The sequence below is a fragment of the Sus scrofa genome, chromosome 8 (genome assembly GCF_000003025.6).
Source record: "Sus scrofa isolate TJ Tabasco breed Duroc chromosome 8, Sscrofa11.1, whole genome shotgun sequence".
NCBI classification, from domain to species: Eukaryota; Metazoa; Chordata; class Mammalia; order Artiodactyla; family Suidae; genus Sus; species Sus scrofa.
The window spans coordinates 6347111-6367811 of record NC_010450.4 but is presented as its reverse complement, the minus strand read 5'-3'; the positions used below and the strand labels follow the sequence as shown (position 1 = coordinate 6367811).

The following is a 20701-nucleotide window of genomic DNA, read 5'->3' as shown; positions in this document are numbered from 1 at the left end:
TGGCCTTAAGAGGGAAGATAAAAAGTAGCCAAAGGAAGAATCCATACTCAGGGCAGGGATTCCTGAGAATCCAGTTGCTGTGATGACTTGGAAATGGGAAGAAATGCCTCGCCTGTTTCCTGTTCAGACAAGACAATCCATACTCAGGGCAGGGATTCCTGAGAATTCCAGTTGCTGTGATGACTTGGAAATGGGAAGAAATGCCTCGCCTGTTTCCTGTTCAGACAAGACAAAATTGCCACATTTCCTGTTTCGGGTGCCCGCCCACCCGGGGACTCTGCCTCCTCATTCAGGGAGCTGTGCCAGCAGAGCCCGGGCTGGAGGTGCCGCTGACCCCACCAGCCGCAGGGAGGGCCAGCAGGCAGGTCGTCAGGACACAGGATATGGACTCCCGGGAACTGAGCTCAGCTCTCCTTATGCATGGCCTGAGCCACCCCAGGCCACCTGAGGGTCGCCGCCACCGCCAGAGCAGCAGGTCGCCGGGTGTGAGGAGAAGAAAGGTAAAAACGGGCCTCTATCCCTGCTAAGGAGGGCTCTCTATCCCGCCAGAAAGGCCTCTGGTGCTGAGTCCTGGCGCTGTCCCTGTGACGCTTTAACTTAAGCCGCTGCGTCCCGGGCAGGACAGCATCTTCTGGCCTCACACCTGTGCCCCTGCAACAGGGCCACTGCACAGAACTGCTTGCCCTGGCCGGGTGGTGTCCCCTCCTTCCCCGCCCCCACTAAGAGACACCCTCTGCCTTGGGACAGCTGTGAGAGGTGGCGGGCACAGGTGGGCCACGGGAGTGGGGGCTCTGGCGAGACGGCCCCCACCTGCTCTTCTCTGCCCTCTGATGGGCACAGACAAGGGAAGAGTCACCGGGGCCGGGAGCGTGGGAAGCGCAGGGGACGAGCACCTCCCGGGGTCAGGAGGAGGGACTCTCAGCCAAGTCCCAGAGCATGAGAATAAAGACACAGGGTGATGGAGAGTGGGCATTTTGCCCAAAATGTGATTCAGTGCCATCGACGCATCGCATTTAGTTCAAACTCCTCTTACTACAGAAACACATTCTGACCCCACACCAGCCCGCCTCCACCTCCATGGCCTATAATCCCTCCCTCTGGCCTCCACCCTGTCACAGCATTCCCCAAGCACCTCCTCAGCAAGCAGGCTGGGTGCCTGGAGGCCAGGTACCCCCCACCTAAAAAAGTAAGATCTGTGCCCTCTGCCCAGCTTCTGCAGCTGACACGCACGGGCACCTGCCTCAGGACAGGTGAGGACCAACCTTACCTGCTGCTCTAACTCCTGTCCTCTGCAGAATAGCCTATGAGGTGGGTCCATTCTCATCCCCATTTCACAGATGAGGCCACTGAGTCACAGAGCAGCTAGTAACTGGTCTAAGGTTACACAGTCCTAAGGGGCGAAGCTGGGGGTCTGGGAGTCGAATCAAGGGCAGAAAAGTAAAAATGAGGAGGTGAGACTTTGAGGGAGGTTTTCAGTGGGTCTTAGGGACCAAGGTCTCCAGACGGGAGGATTTCAGGGGTGCCGTCACATGGTGGGGGGTGGCGAGAGAGACCTTGGCACGTAGCGTAGGCCACGGCCATTCTGCACATCAGGGTCAAAGGGAACAGAGAGAACAAGGTGGGTAAACAGCCCTCCACACGGCCCAGCCAGCGACTGATCCCCAACAGCCTATGTAGCTGGGGCTACAATTTCTTTATTTTTGTTCTTTTGTCTCTTTAGGGCCACACCTACAGCATATGGAGGTTCCCAGGCTAGGGGTCCAATCAGAACTATAGTTGCCAGCCTACACCATAGCCCCAGCAATGTGGGATCCAAGCCGCATCTGCGACCTACACTGCAGCTCATGGCAATGCCGGATCCTTAACCCACTGAGCAAGGCCGGGGATCAAACCCATATCCTCATGGATACTAGTTGGGTTCATTACTGCTGAGCCACAACAGGAGCTCCTGGGGCTACAATTCAGATCCCATTTTACAGCTGGGCAAGCTGAGGCCCAGGAAGATGAAGATGCTGGGCGGGTCCCATGGCTGAATGGCAGAGCCTCCAGCACTGGAGCCTGGGCCAGAGGAGGCTGCCAAGACGTCGAACAGGGACTTGGCCATGGAGTCTGGCTTTGCCTTCCAGCCAGCGTGCCACCCATTCAGTTCCCTTACCGTGGACCTCACCTGTCATGTTTGCTGCTGAGCTTTGCCAGGGCCTGGCACCTAGAACACACACACACACACGCACACACACACACACACACACACGATAATGAAGGCTGAGAAAATACCTTCCAAGAGCACCTGCGCCCCCCCAGCTGCTGAGTGGCCCTCCCCTGGCCAGCCTCCGAAGGCGGCTCCTCCTGCCTTTGAACAGCCTCTGCCATGGGGCCCAGATGTTTCTGCTCCAGGTCCTACCGTGGCTGGGGCCAGCCTTGGGTGGGGCCACGGGGCAGGGTTACATGGAGACAGATGCTCGGATCTCCCGGCCAAAACCCGAATCTCTCTGTCTGGAGGTCCTGGTCGGTCCCCTGCTGCTCACACTGGCCTGTAAGTGGACAGCTCAGCCTGGAACCGAGTGTGTGTGTGTGGGGGGGGGGGGCATGTGTCTGGGTGGCCAGCTGCAGCATCAGGCCCCAGACACTGCACCCCACCCAGACCAAGAGGCAGAGGAGGGCGGTGTGGTGCAGTGGGGACTGCTCTGGCCGAAGCCAGACCACCCAGACAGTACCAGGGACAGCCCCATGCCTCCATTTCCTCACCTGTAAAATCAAGATAAACGAGTGGTGATCTGAGGATACCATGAGAAAATACCCAGAAAGTGCTTATTAGAGATGGCTGGCTCCTAACTCTTAATAAGGAGCAGCTGCCACTGCGGGCACCTTAGCCTGGCTTTGCTTTTTGCTTCTATGTGGGTCAGAGAGTGACCAGATTCAGCCAAATAACAGTGTGAGGCTGCTAACAGCACCTGGCAAGGGCGCTGGGTCTGTGCTTCCCAGATCTTGCAGCTGGACGAGGCGGGCAGTGGTCTGGCTGGGGACAGAGGCAAAGGGAGCTCCCGGGCTGAGCACGCCCACCACCTGCGCCTGGCCTGGGAATCCTCTGGCACGTCCTTCCCCGCTAAAAGGGCGCCCCAAGTGCATCGTGTGGGCCCCGGCCCTGAACCCGAGGGCCAAAGTCTGATGTGCTTTCCTCTCCTTTCCCAGAACTGGTCCTGCTCGCTCATCCTGGTCTCTGTCGTGGGCGCCTTCGGCTCCTCCTTCCTCTACGGGTACAACCTCTCGGTGGTGAACGCCCCTACTCGGGTGAGTGCCCCGCGGCAGCGGGATGCGCCCGGCAGAGGGCGCTGCGGCAACGCGGAAAACCGGGTGTGACCACCTCGCCCTCGCTGGTACCCGGTTCTGCAAGCTGCAGGCCGGTTCTGGGCCAGACCCTTGCTGGACACTGCCGGGAGGGGAGGGACCGAGGGAGTGAGGCCAGCCCCCACCCTCGAGGTGGAGGTGGGAGATACAGAAACAGAGCAGGATGATGCGTGGAGTCAGTTCCTTGCCCTGGAACATCCTGGGAGAGTGTAGGGGGAGGAGAGGGGTCTTTGGAGGTCGCAGGGGCCAGATCCTAAGGGTCTTATTCCAGGGCAGGGAGCACCGAATCTGAGGAGCTATGGCGGGATCCGAGGCATGGAAACTTTTCCTGATCTGTTCTTTCTGTGTTTATGGCTTTAAATTACAGCTAGAGGTCACTTGAGTTTCTCTTGGTTTAAGATCCATTGCTAGCCTTTGTTTTCTTCTGAAATGAGGCCATTGGATGCAAGTCCTTAGGCCCTCCTAATACCACTCTGCTGGTTTGCAGATGAGGGTTTGTTCTCACCCACCTAGGCTTAGGTGCCACCCATTCCCCAGGAGGAGCTGGTTTCTGCCTGACCTACCTCCACCCCTAGGGGAAAATAGTGGGCTGAGGGTGGTGTGTGGGAAGACTTCCTGGAGGAGGTGCTGCCAGGGCTGCATCTGAAGGTGGAGCAAAGGCGTAGAAGCCTGAGATATGCAACATTTGCAGAAATGCAGGTCGGATGTGGTTGGAGCCCAGGGTGTGTTTTGGAGAACATGAGCTAAAGATGCGGACAGAAGCCGGGCTGTGGACCTTCCCCGATGCTTTTAAGATTTCTTCTTGATGTTCCTTTTGTGGTGAAGCAGAAACAAATCTGACGAGTGTCCATGAGGATGTGGGCTCAATCCCTGGCCTTGCTCAGTGGGTTAAGGATGCTGCATTGCTGTGGCTGTGGTGTAGGCCGGCAGCTGCAGCTCTGACTCAACCCCTAGCCTGGGAACTTCCATATGCCTTGGGTGCGGCCCTAAAAAGCAAAAAAAAAAAAAAAAGATTTCTTCTTATTTGGGGGCCCAGCACACTGTATGCAAAATGCAAAACGCGGGTGGAGGATGCAGGGATCCAGACTTCATTTGTGGCAGGACAGCTCTGTTTTTCACTCTCTCAGCTCTTTTACATTTGTGGTCTCTGTAAGTTCATTGGAAAAAGTGATTCTGGTGCTAAAAACAATTTGAAAACCAGGGGACCGCGATGGGTTCTCCGAGTGCTTGCATCAGTCAGTGACTTTGATTCTGCCATTGTGATGCCATCCTGCAGTGGGATCTGAATTGTCTATGCTTGTCTTTGAGAGGACTGGGAATTGGAACCGGTAGCTACAGCTCTGATTCAAGCCCTAACCTGGGAACTTCCATATGTTGTGGGCGCGGCCCTGATAAAGAAATGTTTTTGCTTAAAATCTTTCTATTTAAGAGCAGTTTTAGGTTCGGGTGAAAGTGTTTGGAAAGGCACAGAATTTCCGTATGCTCTCTGCCCCCACACGTGGACAGCTTCCCCCTCCAGTGACATCCTGCCCCAAAGCGGTGCCTTCATTATAACTGATGAGCCCACCTCGAGACCTCGTTATCACCCAAAGCCCACAGCTTATGCCCAGGTTCACTCTTGGCGCTGTGCACTCTGTGGATTTTAACAAATATGGAATGACTTGTACCCACCACGGTATCTTACACAACAGCTTCCCTGCCCGAAACCTGTGCTCTGTCTGTGCAACCCCCCCACCCCCCGCAGCCACCGACCTTGTTACTGTCTCCCGCGGCCGCACCTTGTTTTATTGCATGTTGCTTCATTGCAGATACTGCAGATTTTCCAAATTGAGGGTTTGCACAACGGCATCCGCTCACTCGGTGCCTTGGTGTCACATTTGGATAACCCTCACAATGTTTTAAACTTTTTCATTATGCGTATGGTGATCTGTGAGCTGTGATCTTTGACGTGGCTCTTGTTGGGGGGCTTCATGAACTGCGCCCCCGTAAGACAGTGAACTGAATGGATAAATATTGTGTGTGTTCTGACGGCTCCACCCACAGGCCACTCCCCCATCTCTCCCTCTCCCTCTCCCTCTCTCTCTCATTCTCTCTCCTTGGGCCTCCCTGTTCCCTGAGACACAACAACATTGAAATGAGGTCAGTGAATAACCCTGCAGTGGCCTCTGAGTGTTCAAGTGAAGGGAAGAATTGCATGTCTCCCCCTTTAAATCAAAAGCTAGAAACGATGGGGGAGTTCCTGTTGTGGCGCAGTGGTTAGCGAATCCGACTAGGAACCATGAGGTTGTGGGTTCGATCCCTGGCCTCGCTCAGTGGGTTAAGGATCCGGCATTGCTGTGAGCTGCGGTGTAGGTCGAAGATGCGGCTTGGGTCCCGCATTGCTGTGGCTGTGGTGTAGGCTGGTGGCTACAGCTCCGATTCAACCCCTAGCCTGGGAACCTCATATGCCACGCAAGTAGCCCTAGAAAAAAGGCAAAAAGACCAAAAAAAAAAAAAAAAAAAGCTAGAAATGACGAACCTAGTAGAGAAGGTATGTGAAAAGCTGAGCTAGGTGGAGAGTGAGGCCTCTTGGGGCAGTCAGCCAAATTGTGAAAACAGAGGAAAATTCTCGAAGGAAATTGAAAGTGCTGCTCCAGTGAACACACGAAGTTCCACAGCCTTACTGCCGATGTGGGAGAGTGTTCGCGTCTGGACAGAGGGTCTGTAACATTTCCTGTACGGTCAAAACCTAAGCCCAGAAAGGCACTAGCTCTCTTTAGTTTACGGAGGCTGGGGGTTAAGGAAGCTGCAGAGAAAACTGGAAGCGAGCAGAGGTTGAGTTGCGAGGTCCCAGGAAAGACGTCGTCCCTCTAACATCAAAGTCAAGCAGCAAATGCGGATGCAGAAGCTGCAGCACGTTATCCAGAAGATCAGGCTCGGTTAATCCATGAAGGGGGCTACACCAAACAACAGGTTGGCAGTGTAGATGAAACAGACGTCTATTGGAAGATGCCACCCAGGACTCGAGAGCCCAAGAGGAGATGTCGGTGCCTGACTTCAAAGGACAAGCGGGCTCTCTTGTGAGCGGCTGACTCGAGGCTGAAGTCGGCCGTCATTTACTATTCCAGAAATCCCAGGCTCTTCAGAATTAAACTGCATCGCCTCTGTGCTCTACACGTAGAACCGTCAATCTGGGCACAGCACATCTGTTTACAGCTTGGCTCACTGAATATTTTAAGCCCACCGTTGAGACCTGCTGCTCAGAAAAAAAAAAAAAAAAAAGATTTCTTTCAAAATATGAGTGCTCTGTGACAGTGCATCCAGCCACCCAGGAGTTTGCATGGAGATGTATGTGAGATCCACGTTTTCAGCCCTGCTAACACACCACCCATTCGGCAGCCTGTGGGTTGAGGAGTAATTCTGATTTGTCATGTCTTAACTAAGATGTACATTTCAGGCGTTCCCTGGTGGCTCAGCGGGTTAAGGATCTGGCATTCACTGCTGTGGCTCTGGTTACAGCTGTCGTGTGGCTTCAATTCCTGGCCCAGGAACTCTCACATGCCATGGATGCAGAAGAAAGAAAGGAAGAAAGAAAAAGAAAGAAAGAAAGAAAGAAAGAAAGAAAGAAAGAGAAAGAAAGAAAGAAAGAGGAAGGAAGGAAAGAGATTTCAAAAGGCTATATCTGGCACAGATAATGTGGATCTGGGCAAAGAAGATCAAAATATTAACCAGAGTTTGGAAGAAGTTGATTTTATCCTTCATTGATGACTTCGAGGAGTTCAAGTCTTCAGGACCAGAAGTAACTGAAGATGTGGTGAAAACAGCAAGAGAACTCGAGTTAGAAGTGGCACCTCAACTCCTGCTGTACATCATAGGGAACTATGTGCAGTCTCCTGTGGTAGACCTTGATGGAAGGTAAGAAGAAATACATACTATTTTATATATGTACTATATAGTTTATATATCAGTATGGGTGCCTCACTGTGCTCTACAGCAGAAATTGACACCACATTGTAAATCAACTCTACTTAAATTTTAAAAATTAAAAAATAAATTTAAAAGCAAACAGAGGAGTTCCTGTCGTGGCTCAGTGGTTAATGAATCTTACTAGGAACCATGAGGTTGCAGGTTCGATCCCTGGCCTTGCTCAGTGGGTTAAGGATCCAGTGTTGCTGTGAGCTGTGGTGTAGGTTGCAGACGCGGCTCGGATCCCGCGTTGCTGTGGCTCTGGCATAGGCCGGTGGCTGCAGCTCTGATGCGACCCCTAGCCTGGGAACCTCCATATGCCGCAGCAGCGGCCCAAGAAATGGCAAAAAGACAAAAAAAAAAAAAAAAAGAATGTCATATAGCTGGGCTCATACAGTAAGTAACTTTTCCAGGTTGGCCTCTTCCACTTAGGAATGTGCACTTAAGCTTCCTCCGTGTCTCTTCATGGCTTGAAACCTCATCTGTTTTTGGCTCTGAATAATAGTCCATGGTCTGGATGTAACAGTTTTTTAGCCCCTCACCTACGGAAGAACATCTTTCTAAAACAATTTTAGAATAGTTGATTTACAGTATCGTGTTAGTTTCTGCTGTATAGCAAAGCGACTCGGTTATACACACACATGTATGTATATATTCTTTTTCACCTTCTTTTCTGTTACGGTTTATCACGGGCAATTGAATAAAGGTCCCTGTGTTACACAGCAGGACCTTGTTGTGTATCCATCCTATGGATTCCCGTCTGCATCTGCGAATCCCAAACCGAAGGATATGTTGGGAGTTCCCGTTGTGGCGCAGCGGAAACACATCCAACGAGTATCCATGAGGTTGCGGGTTTGATCCCTGGCCTTGCTCAGTGGGTTAAGGATCTGGCGTTGCCGTGAGCTGTGGTGTAGGCTGGCCGCTGTAGCTCCCATTTGACCCCTAGCCTGGGAACTTCCATGTGCCATGGGTGCAGCCCTCAAAAACCAAACCCGAAGGACATCTTGATTGCATCCGAGTTTGGGCAATGACAAATAAGTTGTGGATGCGAGTGTTGAGTTCATCTGAGTTAATGCCTAGAAGCACAATTTCTGAGTCATATGGTAGGAGTATGATTAGTTTTGTAAGAAATTGACAAAGTGGCTTCCAAAGTGGCCGTAGCGCTTTGCATTCTCACCAGCAGTGACCTGAAGTTCCTGTTGCTCCACACTCTCGCCAATATTTGCTGTTGTTACTGTGTTGGATTCTGGATGTGCTCAGAGATGTGTCATGCTAGCTCATTGTTTTAGTTCGTACTTTCCTGGTGACATGCGGCGTTGAATGTCTTGTCGTCATATCCTTACTTGCCATCTGCATATCTTCTTTGGCGAGGTGTCTCTTTGGTATTTTGCTTGTTTTTTAATCAGAGTGTTTGTGTTGTCATTATTGAGTTTTAAGAATTCTCGGAGTCCCGTTGCAGCTCAGGGGTCACGAACCCGACTGACATTCATGAGGACTCGGGTTTGATCCCTGGCCTCGCTTAGTGGCTTAAGGATCCATTGTTGCTGTGAGTGTGGTGTAGGTCGCAGACACAACTTGGATCCCTCATTGCTGATCACTGTGGCTGTGGTGCAGACCGGCAACTGCCGCTCCAATTTGCCCTCTAGCCTGGGAACCTCCACATGCTGCAGGTTTGACGCTAAAAACAGAGAGAGAGAGAGAGAGAGAGAGAGAAGAAAGAAAGAAAGAAAGATAGAAAGAAAGAAAGAAAGAAAGAAAGAAAGAAAGAAGGAAGGAAGGAAGGAAGGAAGGAAGGAAGGAAGGAAGGAAGTTAGTTCTTTCCTATTTTGGGTAACAGGTCTTTATTGGATGTTTCTTTTGAAAATTTTTCTCCCAGCCCGTGGTTTGTCTGCTTATTCTCTTAACATTAAATTGTAATGAAGTCCCGCTGATCCATCAAATCATAGGAAGCTGCAGCTGTGGCTGGAATTCAATCCTTGGCCCTCGAACCTCCAAATACCGTGGGTGTGGCCATAAAAAGAGTAAATAAATGGAACGTCATCACCATCCCCAAGGTCATCTAGATTTTCTCTTATGTTATCTTAAAACTTTTAGGCATTTTCTATTTTCACATGTTACATGTGGGGCTGTGATCCATTCCCAGTTACTTTTTAATGAAGGGTGGGTATAAGGTCTGTGTCTAGATTCCTTATTTTCTTTTGCATGTCTATTGTTCCAGCTCTATTTGATGAAAGACGCTCTTTGCTGCATGATATTGCCTTTGCTCCTCTGTTAAAGATCCGTTGACCAGATGCAGGTCTATTTCTGGTCCATTGATCTGCTTGTCTATTTATTTTTTTTAACAAGTTCCACACTGTCTGGATGACTGTACTTTATAGTAAGTCTTGAATCCGGGTAATGTCTTATTCTCCCTCAGTGCTGAGTTGGTTATTCTGGGTCTTGCAGACTTGCCCACCATCACACAGTAACAGATGCCAGAGGGCAACCCTGGGCAGTCTGGCTGCAGGGCCCATGCTTTTGGCCACTGCCAGTAGCCAGTTTTAGGTAAAAATGTCCATTTTCCTGGTCAGCAGACACATTTGTAGCCATTTTAATCAGGTCTCTTTCTGTGTCGGCCAGTGTTACACCATGGACGTCTGGTCCAGAAAGTTAAGGCTGTGCTGTTGCGGCCAGTGTGCCCAAGAAATTATTCAGTCCTTGTTACAGAGTGAAGCATTTTAGCCTGCGTCCCTAGGCTTGGGGACAGGTGTTTATTACGCACATTTTAGAAGGGCCCAGAGCCCAGTCTGCCTAATGGGGGTGGGGTGGGGCTGGAGGGGTGCTGGGGGGTCAGCCCTACCTGGGCAGCCGCTCTCTGGGGTGTCCTCTCCATCACAGGAGGAGGACCACGGGTTTCCATCGGGCCAGTCACCCCGCCACCAAATGCTGCCTGCCCTGCAGGTTTCATGCTCACAGAAATGCTGAGACCTGTGAGGATTCATCTGATCAGGCTGCCACAACAAAAGACCCCTGGGAGGGGGCTTACATGGCACACATTTATTGCTACAGTTCTGGAGGCTAGAAGCCCCAGATCCGGTTCCTGGTGCGGCCTCCCCTCCTGGCCTGAACACAGCCACCTTCTCACTGTGTCCCACGTGGCAGATAGTAGACCAGTCGGTTCTCTGTTTGGTGTCTCCTCGTACGAGGGCACTAACCCCACCATCAGGCCCCACCCTTGGGGCTCCCTTCAACTCTCTTCACCTCCTCAAAGCCCCACTTCCAAGTACCGTCACCCCAGGGCTTATGTCTTCAACCATGGATTTTGGGGTACACTTCAGGCCATAACGGATATTATTTCCCTTCCATGGATGAGGGAACAGAGGCTCAGAGTTTAAGCAACTTGCTAGGAGGTGGCAGCTGGGATTCGAATTCAGACTGATTTGTATCCACAACCCATGCTCTTTCTGCCTGGTCACGAACCACCCGCTGGACCCCAAATCCCAGTGCTGGGGAGGCTTGGCGTGGTCGGCTAAGGTGGCGAGTGATGCCAGGGAGGCAGGGAGCATCTACAACAAGTCAAGTGAGCCGTTTACCTGCATCACCCACCCCCCAAAACGGCTGCCCTGGGCTTTGCTTAGAGAAGCCCTAGGGGTTCAGGGGCAAAAGCTCTGACTTGTTGGGATGGTGTCACGATGGGGTCCCTGGATCGCCTGGTCCCTGCCCCTAAGGCTTGCTTCCCAGGGGCTCTCATTGGAAGGAGATCCCCCCCGATGGGCACGAGCTGAAAGAGAAACAGGGGACCACTTTCTAGTTAGCTGCCCAGACCCTCAAACTCCCCCTCCCGCTCCGTGTTCTGTGAAAGGTGCATCTCGGGCCCTAATGCATCGTGTCTGCTCATGTTGCTACACAGCCAGGGGAAGGCAGACGGCCAGGAGCCCTCCACTGCGCGTGGGCCTTGCATGTGTCACGTGGTTGGATGCTGCGGTACAAGGCGCACAGGACACATATCCCCGTCCTCCAGGCGCCCCCTGATGCTCAGCTAGTGAAGAATGGAGACAGGCAGGGGTGACCAGACTGTGAGACCCAAAGGGCAGGAGGGGCAGGAGGCAGGGAAGGGGGCCAGGCCCAGCTTGAGGGGGGTCACGGGCCCCAGAACCGGAGCAGGAGCCAGCACAACACTGCCAAGCCTACGAGTGCCGGGGGTGGCCTAGGGGCCAGGGCTCAGCCTGGGAGCTCCTCCCAGGGTGGCAACCAGCTAGAGCCGGCGAGCCAGAGCCAGGCAGGCCCGCAGGGAACCCCAGCTCCTCTATGGGTGCCTCTGCAGAAGGGGGAGGTGACAGATCCCTGGTGAAGGGGCGGGGAGGATGAAAGGGAGCCTGAGGCTGGAGGGCTCCGCCCAAGACCAGACATCACTGAGAAATCTCTTCTCTTGGCTGAGGGCCCCAGGGTGCCAAGCGAGGCAGGACAGGGTCCAGGACGGGAGCAGAGACCCCGGGGAGTGGGATGCAATGTGGGCGCGAAGGGCCCACGCCCCGTGGTGGGCTTTTGTGTAGGAGCCGGACCTCACCTGGGCTCCTCAGACCCAGGTGATACAGATACGGGGGCCTAGATGTGTCGGTCCCCAGAGATGATGCTGCCGCTGGGGTGCTGATGAGAATAAGTCACACCAAGGATGCTGACCCATCAGAAGGGATGCTGGTTTAGTGATGGCACGGGGTCCCAAGGTCCCTGCCAACCAGTGTCACCTCTTGCGTGGTGGCCTAAAAGGAGCCAGGCAGCGGCTGGGGGAGCAGAGGGGCTGCAGACCGTGCTGTCTGCCCTCAGGTGAGGCAGAATTTCGGAACTTGACCAATCCAGGCAGTACCAGACGCTGGTCCTGGTCGCCACCCAGGGGCATCTCACAAATGCCAGGTGTTTCTCTCACCTCAGCTATTTGGGAACTTTCTGGAACGCCGACAATGAAAATAATGCCCGCTGTGGGCACACACCGTGCCAGCCCTTTAGGGCCAGTTTGTGGGTGGTCAGATTTCGTTCTTACTCCAGACCCCAAGTTACCCCCTTTACATCTGGGGAAACTGAGGCCTGGGGAGCTTACTGTGTCCACATTCCTAGGGTGTATTGGGGGGCCCTCAGTCCCCCCAGTCCCTAAATTCCCACTTGTTTCTCTTCAGCATAGTCACCCTAAATGAGCATAGGGTCCTGTCCACCCTGCTTTCAAAGAGCCCCCAGAATCTGACTGCCCATCACGCCCCGTTTGGAAGAGGACGCCCGGTGCCTTGGGCATCAGTGCACAGCCCTTGACCAACTTTGCCAATGGGATGTACGAAGAAGTGGTTTTAAGCCACTTGAGGTCTGGCCCTTGAAGACATTCCAGAAGGTTCTTCAGTTCTTTCTTCCCGCCTCTGGCAGAGAGCTGGCTGGCTTTATGAACTATTGATCCATGAGGGGTGAATTTTCCTGCAGATGTTACATCCCTGGTATTTTTCTTTTGTCCATTTATTGCTGCATGTCTAAGTTTTTGTCTTTTCTGTTTCCAATGACTAATTCTAATTGGCATAGTTGTATCTTTCTATCCAGTCTATCTAGCTATCTACCTATCATCTATCTATCATCTATCCTATCCATCCATCTATCCATCCATCCATCTATCCATCCATTTATCCATTCATCCATCCATCCATCTATCCATCCATCCATCCATCCATCCATCCATCCATCCATCCATCTATCCATCCATCCATCCATCTATCCATCTATCCATTCATCCATCCATCCATCCATCCATCCATCTATCCATCTGTCTATCCATCCATCCATTCATCCATCCATCCATCCATCCATCTATCCATTCATCCATCTGTCCATCCATCTATCCATCCATCCATCTATCCATCTGTCTATCCATCCATCCATCCATCCATCTATCCATCTATCCATCCATCCATCTATCCATTCATCCATCTATCCATCCATCCATCCATCCATCTACCCATCCATCTATCCATTCATCCATCTGTCCATCTGTCTATCCATCCATCTATCCATCCATCCATCCATTCATCCATCTATCCATCTGCCTTTCCATCCATCTCCTTCTCCATTTATCTTTCAACGTGTCCATCTCTATTTTACCTATTTATCTACTTACTTATCTCTCTAAAGCGCTCTGAGCCCTTGTAAAAGGCTCTGAAAAATTTAGAGCTGATTTACATACCAATCAAACAAAACACGATAATTGCCTGAATTTTCAAACAGTCATGCATGCAGGCTAAAGGGACTCCTCTGACACCTGGCAAGTGGCCTCGTATTTAAGCCATTTTAAGCCTCGACGTTTAGCAGAAGGCTGCCCTCCTGGCCTCTGCTCCATCAGTGCCGCTACAATAACCTGAAGCAGCCAGAGCCGTCATGGGAGATATGCCCTTGCTGCCCAAGGGCCCAGGTCTAGGTCTCACCTGAGAGGCCCACGGGGCTGGATGGAAGCATCACACTGATTCTGGGGCTGTTGTCTAGGAGCCAAGGTGAATGCTCGTTCTCAGGCCGATACAGTTTGGGTCAGGTGATGTGTCAAACTAGAGCATGAATCAACATTCCTCTTGCTCATGGACGATGTCTGGAGAGCCTAGAGGAAAATTCTGGAAGCAGTGTTCTAAAGAAATTCAAGGTCCAAGCTGAGTGGACGATATGGAGCCCAGACTCCCACCCCCACAAAGATAAGGCTGGGACGCCAGGGGACAGGGCTCAGATGCAACTGGCCACAAAGAGCCTGGGTGGGGAGTGGTGGGCCTGGGTGCAGGACCAGCCCGCAGGCACAGAGCAAGGGCTGAGGGAGCGGCCAGCTTTCAGCAGGGTGACCCAGGGACAGACACTAAGAAGAGTCATCCTGGGAGTTCCTGTTGTGTCAAAGCAGAATCCGATTAGTATCCATGAGGGAGCGGGTTCAATCCCTGGCCTCGTCCAGTGAGTTTAGGATCCGGCATTGCCATGAGCTGTGGTGTAGATTGCAGACTCGGGTGGGATCTGGTGTTGCTGTGGCTGTGGTGTAGGCCGGCAGCTGCAGCTCCGATTAGACCCCTAGCCTGGGAACCTCCATATGCCTCAGGTGTGGCCCTAAAAAGACAAAAAAAAAAAAGGACAATGAGGTCCTGCTGTACAGCACGGGGAACTGTGTCTAATCACTTGTGATGGAACATGATGGAGGATAATGTGAGAAAAAGAACGTGTATATACGCATGTCTGGGTCACTGTGCTTGAGCAGCAGAAACTGACAGGAAAAGGACATAATAAAAAAATCAACTATAATAAAATTTTTTTAAAAAAAGTAATTGGAACGTAAACCAGGAACTCTGCGGCTGGGAGATCAGACAGGAAGGTGTGTGGGAGGGTAAGTTTAGGGCTGAGTCCAAAAATACAGAGTGAACACCTGGAGCCCGTCTGCCGGGCCCTGGCCTTTGGTTCCGATCAGTGCTTTGAGGTTTAGCAAAAACACTGCAGACAGGATTCTGTAGGTCAAAGCGTCCTTCCAAACATTGGTGGTCGTTGTTTCCCGGTCCCCCAGCAGAGTGCTCAGCAAAGGTTTGCGATGACTTCAGACATTGACTCCCCAGAGGCAGGCCAAGTTCATAGGCTACGGGCACAGTCTCCTGAAGTGTCTGCCCCCGCTTCCGACACCACGTGCAAGCCTGGGGATTCCAGGACGGCCCACAACTCGGACCATTGGGTTACAGATCTGGGGGTTCCCACTAGCCCCTCAGGCTTGATCATTTGCTAGACCTCAAAAAACCTCAGGAAAGCACTGCACTTCCATTTATGGTTTGATTATTACAGAAAGGATATGAATCAAAAGCAGACAGAAGAAGAGACGCGTACAGCGAAGATGGTTCCAAACATGAAACTGCGGGTTTTCTCTCCCCTTAGTGTCAAGACATGTTGCCCTGCCAGTGCCTTGACATGTGACAATACTCAGAGCACAGTCCATGAGGGATGCTCACCTGTGCTCCATGACCAGTGCTTTGTTGGCGTTCATTACATAGGCAGGGCTGATCAAATTCATCCATTGCCTGCCCCCCTTGGAGGTAAGGCTGGCATCACTAAGATCAAAACCCCAACCCCCTGACCCCATGGTCTTTCTGGCATGGCCAGCGCCCAACCTGAGTCACCTCATTTGCCTTAAGCCTCAGGTGAGGTCTGAAAGCACCCACTCCCACCATGAATAACAAAGACACCCCTATCATCCAGGAAACACCAAAGGCTTAGATGACACTTCCACGAACCAGGAAGCAAGGCCAGCCACATTCTTTTTCTACAGCTGTATATGGCAAATATACCCTGTAGCTCATACAAAAGTATGTTCGATACATAAAAATACCAGGAACAAAAAGTCTGTTAAGTGAATGAGTGAATGAGAGAAGGGAGGAGTGAGACGTAAAGAAAGAATGGAAACGTTGCTGTGGGGGGGCTGTCTAACTTACTGTCCCCACTCCCAAGCCCCATGAACTTGTACTTCCTTGAAACAAAGCCAGCATCCACAGGAGGGGTTTGGCTGTTACAATGAGTGACTCCCCTTTCCAGCAATTTCTGTGTTGCCAACATTTGTTCTTCACTCGGGAGGGGAGCAGAATCTTAGTATTTAAGCCCAGGGCTTCCACAGAGCAATTCATTTGACTCCTCATAAACTTCCCAGCAGAAATGGTATAATTGATCATTTCCCCCTTCTGGTCCTTCCCTCAAGGCGGGTAAACACATGGTGATAAGGCATTAAATCATCCTCTCAGTTCTACAAGAGTAGGGCTGTCCCGCTTAGGGGCAGATGTTCAGTGCTGGCCAGAGGGAAGGTTCCAATGAGCCAGCAGACAGAGAACCAGAAGAGAGTTCTAGTCCTTTCAATTAATGCCACGCCGCACTGCCATTTCAGCAAGTGTTCTGGAAGCCTCTGTGCTCTCAGAGAAGCAGGGCGCAGGGCCAGGTGCCCTGGGTGGCCTGAGACCTGTTAGAGGGAACATTAGGGGGACGATGAGGGCAGAGGTGTCATAGACCTCGGCACTGGGTGGGTGGGTGGGTGGGTGGTGGGGGAGGGGCACAGTGGGGGAGGGGCATGGAGGATTCTGAAAGCCAGGGCTGATTACAGGAGAAGCCAGTGCACCTTGTTGTTGCAGAAACAACTGGCTGTGATTTTGATGAGGCGGGCATCTCTGGTCAATTTCAGCCTGGACCGGGACTGCCTCTGACTTGCAAACCTCAGGGTCGCTCTCGATCTTTCCTTTCTTCTCTCTCCCTTCCGCCTCTTCCTTTGTCTCACTGGTTATAAAAGCAAAACAGGCTGCAATTAGCAAAAGCAGACAGCACACATTTAATCATGTAATGATAAAACTCCTGATACAAATCCCCTTCTAGGAAGCAGGAACTGTATCTCACATTGGGGTACCAGCCCGCATGCAGATATTGTGACAATAATCCCACTTTGCAGGTAGAGGAACCTGGGGGCAGGGAGAGTAACTGGCTCAAAGCCAATCAGCCAATGGGGAGTCACAACCTCGGCCCCACCCAGAGGCCACTTTTAAGGATTTTTCTGAATCTACTTTTTTTTTCTTCCTGATATCATCCATATATGCCATTAAAATTTTTTTTTAAAGAATATATATATGTGTGTGTATGTGTGACTGGGCCACCTTGCTGTACAGCAGAAAACACAGAACGCTGTAAACCAGCTATGATGGAAAAAATAAAAATCATTTAAAAAGTAAATAAAAATGAAAACGAAATTTTTTTTCATTTTTATGTTTTCCTTTTCTGGCTGCCCTGGAGTTCCCGGGCCAGGGGTAAGATCCGAGCCACAGTCGTGACCTAAGCCGCAGCCTCAGCAAGATCCTTAACCCACTGTGCAGGGCCAGGGATCGAACCTGCGACCCAGTGCTCCCAAGACGCTGCCAATCCCGTTGTGCCACAGTGGGGGCTCCCATATATGCCATTTTATGTCCTCTTTTTTTGGCTTTATGTTTCTACTGAGAGCATTTTCCCACATCCCTGAATACTCTCCATCCCCAGGCCTTCTGACAGCCGTGCACTGCCGTACCACGTGGGCGCCCCATCTTCCTAACATGGGCCTCTTAGGTTGTTCTCAGCTGCTCTCGACTATAAGACGCTGTCACATTGTTTACATTGGGAGCTGTGAGTCATCGTTGGTTGGGTTGGGTTTTAATCAGAGCAGGCAGAGCTGCTGGCTGACAGGAGGAGGAGGAGGGCTTTTCCAGCCCCTGGTGTGGGTGTCTGGGGGTTCCAGAGGGTGGGTGCCACCCCTACCTCTTTCTGGGGCCCCCAGCGTTTTGGAGCTGAGACGCCTGCCTCTTTGATTCAGAATTTTCTCATTGCATACAATTCCTCCGGAAAAATGCCTCTGTTGAATTTAAAGGGGAAAGAACCCCATTCCCATTAGGGCTCAGGGCAGCTCTGCTGAGAGGAGTGGGGGCCGCAGCTGCTGTGGTCAGACAGCGGTCGGTACCCGGGAATGGCCAGCCCAGTGGCACAGGCCGTCAGGAAAAGTGGGATGGAGGAGGTTGGGTGGCACTGCTAGTATGAACAGCCCCAGGCAAATAAAACTGGAGACGTCCTGTTTCCGACCCACGGGAGAAAGATACTGAGATTTACTGAGCACTGACTATGTGGGACATCATGCCAGGGGCTCATCCCACCAGATCCTCCCAGCGGCCCCACCTGCAAGGGAGGGTTGTTATTCCTGTTCTACAAGTGATTGCATCATTGGCGCTCAAAACCATCGCCCTGAACTTGGATTCGATCAGACGCCCTTGGAAAGGCCCTGCTACCTCAAGACGGATTTTTAGCTGCTGGAAGCCATCTCAACAGTAATGAGAACCCTCACCCTTTTCACTGTGGGCACGCAGAGGGCATGCAGAAGGGAGTGGGCCGTGCCATCACAGAGCGGAGAACAGGTCCGTGTGAACGCACCGTCCTTCTGCACACACAACCGTGCAATCTCGCAAAAGAACGTTCCAGCAAGAGTGAAGCTCCAGATCGATTTTCTTTTAATAAGAAGGATATTTACGCGCACATGCGCTCCTCTCTGCTCTTGCCTGGGGCCACAGAGAAAATGAAACTTTCTTTTCTTCATGTTCTATATAATTAAACCCAGGAGTCAAGACAATGTTCCTCCTTGCAAAGGCAGTTGAGGAGGGAACCCAGGAAACTCTGGAAGCCTTAACTCTCTGAGGATTGCTCACAACCGAGGCATCATTTTCATCGTGTTCGGTTTTTATTCTAAAAGCCAGCTGAGCGAGTGGAATGTGCTCGGGTTCCTGGAAGTACAGAGGCCTCTTTCTCACGCCTCAGTTACCCAAATTCCTCCAGGGGAATCACGTGGTAGGAAGAAAACAAGCCACCACAGACCTGCAGACCGAATAGCAAATCAAGATGGATCTGGACATTTTCCTAACGACCAGGGGGGTGGGCGAGGGTCCCCAAGACCACCCAGGTTTGTGCATTCCCCAGGAAGATTCACAGGACTCAGCATGCAGGCGTCCTTGTGACTGTGATTTAGTCTTTTTATTTATTTCTTTATTTTACCATGTATCTTTTTAGGGCCACACTTGCGGCATAGGGAGATTCCCAGGCTAGGGGTCCAATCGAAGTACAGCTGCTGGGCTACACCACAGCCACAGCCACACAGGATCCGAGCTGTGTGTGCAACCTACACCAAAGCTCACAGCATCTCGGATCCTTAACCCACTGAGCGAGGCCAGGAATTGAACCCGCATCCTCCTGGATACTGGTTGAGTTCGTTATTGCTGAGCCACAACAGGAACTCTGTGACTGTGACTTATTACAGCGGGAGAAAACAAAGAAACACCAGCCAAGAGAAAAGGTGCCTGGGGAGAAATGCAGAGGAGAGCAGGCCCTCTCCCCAGAGAAGCACGGGCAGGATGCACTTAACTGTCCCAGCAGCAGCTGGGACACTGACATGAGATGTTGTCCCCCAGGGAAGCTCATCAGAGACTCAGAGGTCAGGGTTTTTATTAGGGGTTGGTCACACAGGCACCTCCTCTTTGGCACATACACAATTCCCAACTCCCAGAGAAGAAGCGGGTGTTGAGACCAAACCACACTGTTTGCAGAGTTTGAGCCTCAGGAGCCTCTCTTCTCAGTTCTGAGAACAGCAAGGCTCCTCCCCAAATCCAAGTTCCCTGACACCAGCCCAGGGCCAGCCTTCCAGGCAGACCTTTAGAGGCTAGAAGTCTTGGGCCAGGAGGCCTTAGCTCTGCTACTCGGGTGATGTTAGTGGCACTGCTAGACTTGTGGAATTTTCTTTTTTTTTTTTTTCTTTTTACGGCTGCACTTGTGGCCTAAAGAAGTTCCCAGGCTAGGCGTCCAATCAGAGCTACAGCCGCAGGCCTACACCACTGCCACTGCCACAGCAACGCAGGATCCAAGCTGCATCTGTGACCTAGGCCACAGCTTGCAGCAATGCTGGATCCGTAACCTGCTGAGTGAGACCAGGGATTGAACCCTCATCCTCATGGACACTATGCCAGGTTCTCAACCTGCTGGGCCACAGTGGCAACTCCTAGGCTTGTGAACGTTTGTCTTGTGTGGTCCTTACTTCGAAAAGCCTGGTTTGGTGGCCAGCACGTTCAGTGGTGGGGACTGTCTCTACAAATTAATTCCTGAGGCTTTACGGGCACGCCTTGCTCTGTTAGGCACTGGTGCCTGTACTCTGGCCCATCCACATTCTATGTTTGAGGATTATTATCACACTCTTGAGAATAATTGGAGATGGATTCATGACGGGCTCTGTGAGAATCAGTAGAGAACTTTCCTACTGTAAGACAGGCTACCAGGTCATTTGCGTCCCGTTGCCTGGCAACTTCCTGTCATCCTTTGGTGGTATCCTATGCCAGTCCTCCTGGCTGGGAATTACATGATTCAATTTGCTGCCAGAAGCTTGGCCCCCCATGTTGTTGGCTGGGGAGATGGTGGTAAATTATTCAGGGATTCATAGACCTGAGAAATAAACACGTCTAGAACACTTATTTCAAGAGACAGAAATTGTATCGACGCCACCGCCAGCCACCCCAGCTTCTGAATTGTATTGTGTGTTTCCTGCAGACCCAGCACTGGGCTTTATGTTCATTCCCACCTTTTGTCCTCACACTAACTCTTTAGGGTGGAAAAGGATTTCACAGAGGAGAAACCTGAAGCACAGAGAGGTTCAGTAACTTACTCAAGATCACCCAGCAGAGAAGTAGCCCAGCTGAGAGCTGAATAAAATGGACTCTGGGGCCCTTAACCACGGAGAAGCCTGCCGTCAGAGGCAGAGCCACTTGCTGGAGGTCACAGGACTCAGCGGTGCCAGCGACTCCTGACCCCAAGGCCCTCAGCGCTGTGTCGAGTCTCCTTTCTCTTAACCATATGGGGCCTCTATTTA

At 51.7% G+C, this 20701-nt stretch overlaps 1 protein-coding gene across 1 annotated transcript in view; it reads left to right on the top strand.

Moving 5' to 3' along the window:
- SLC2A9 (solute carrier family 2 member 9) overlaps positions 282 to 20701 on the top strand; it is a 156388-nt gene continuing 135968 nt past the window's right edge. Inside the window, exons 1-2 of the mRNA XM_021101011.1 lie at positions 282 to 500; positions 3190 to 3288. Coding sequence (XP_020956670.1) covers positions 384 to 500; positions 3190 to 3288 — 216 coding nt within the window. The 5' untranslated portion in view covers positions 282 to 383. The remainder of the gene's footprint in view (positions 501 to 3189; positions 3289 to 20701) is intronic.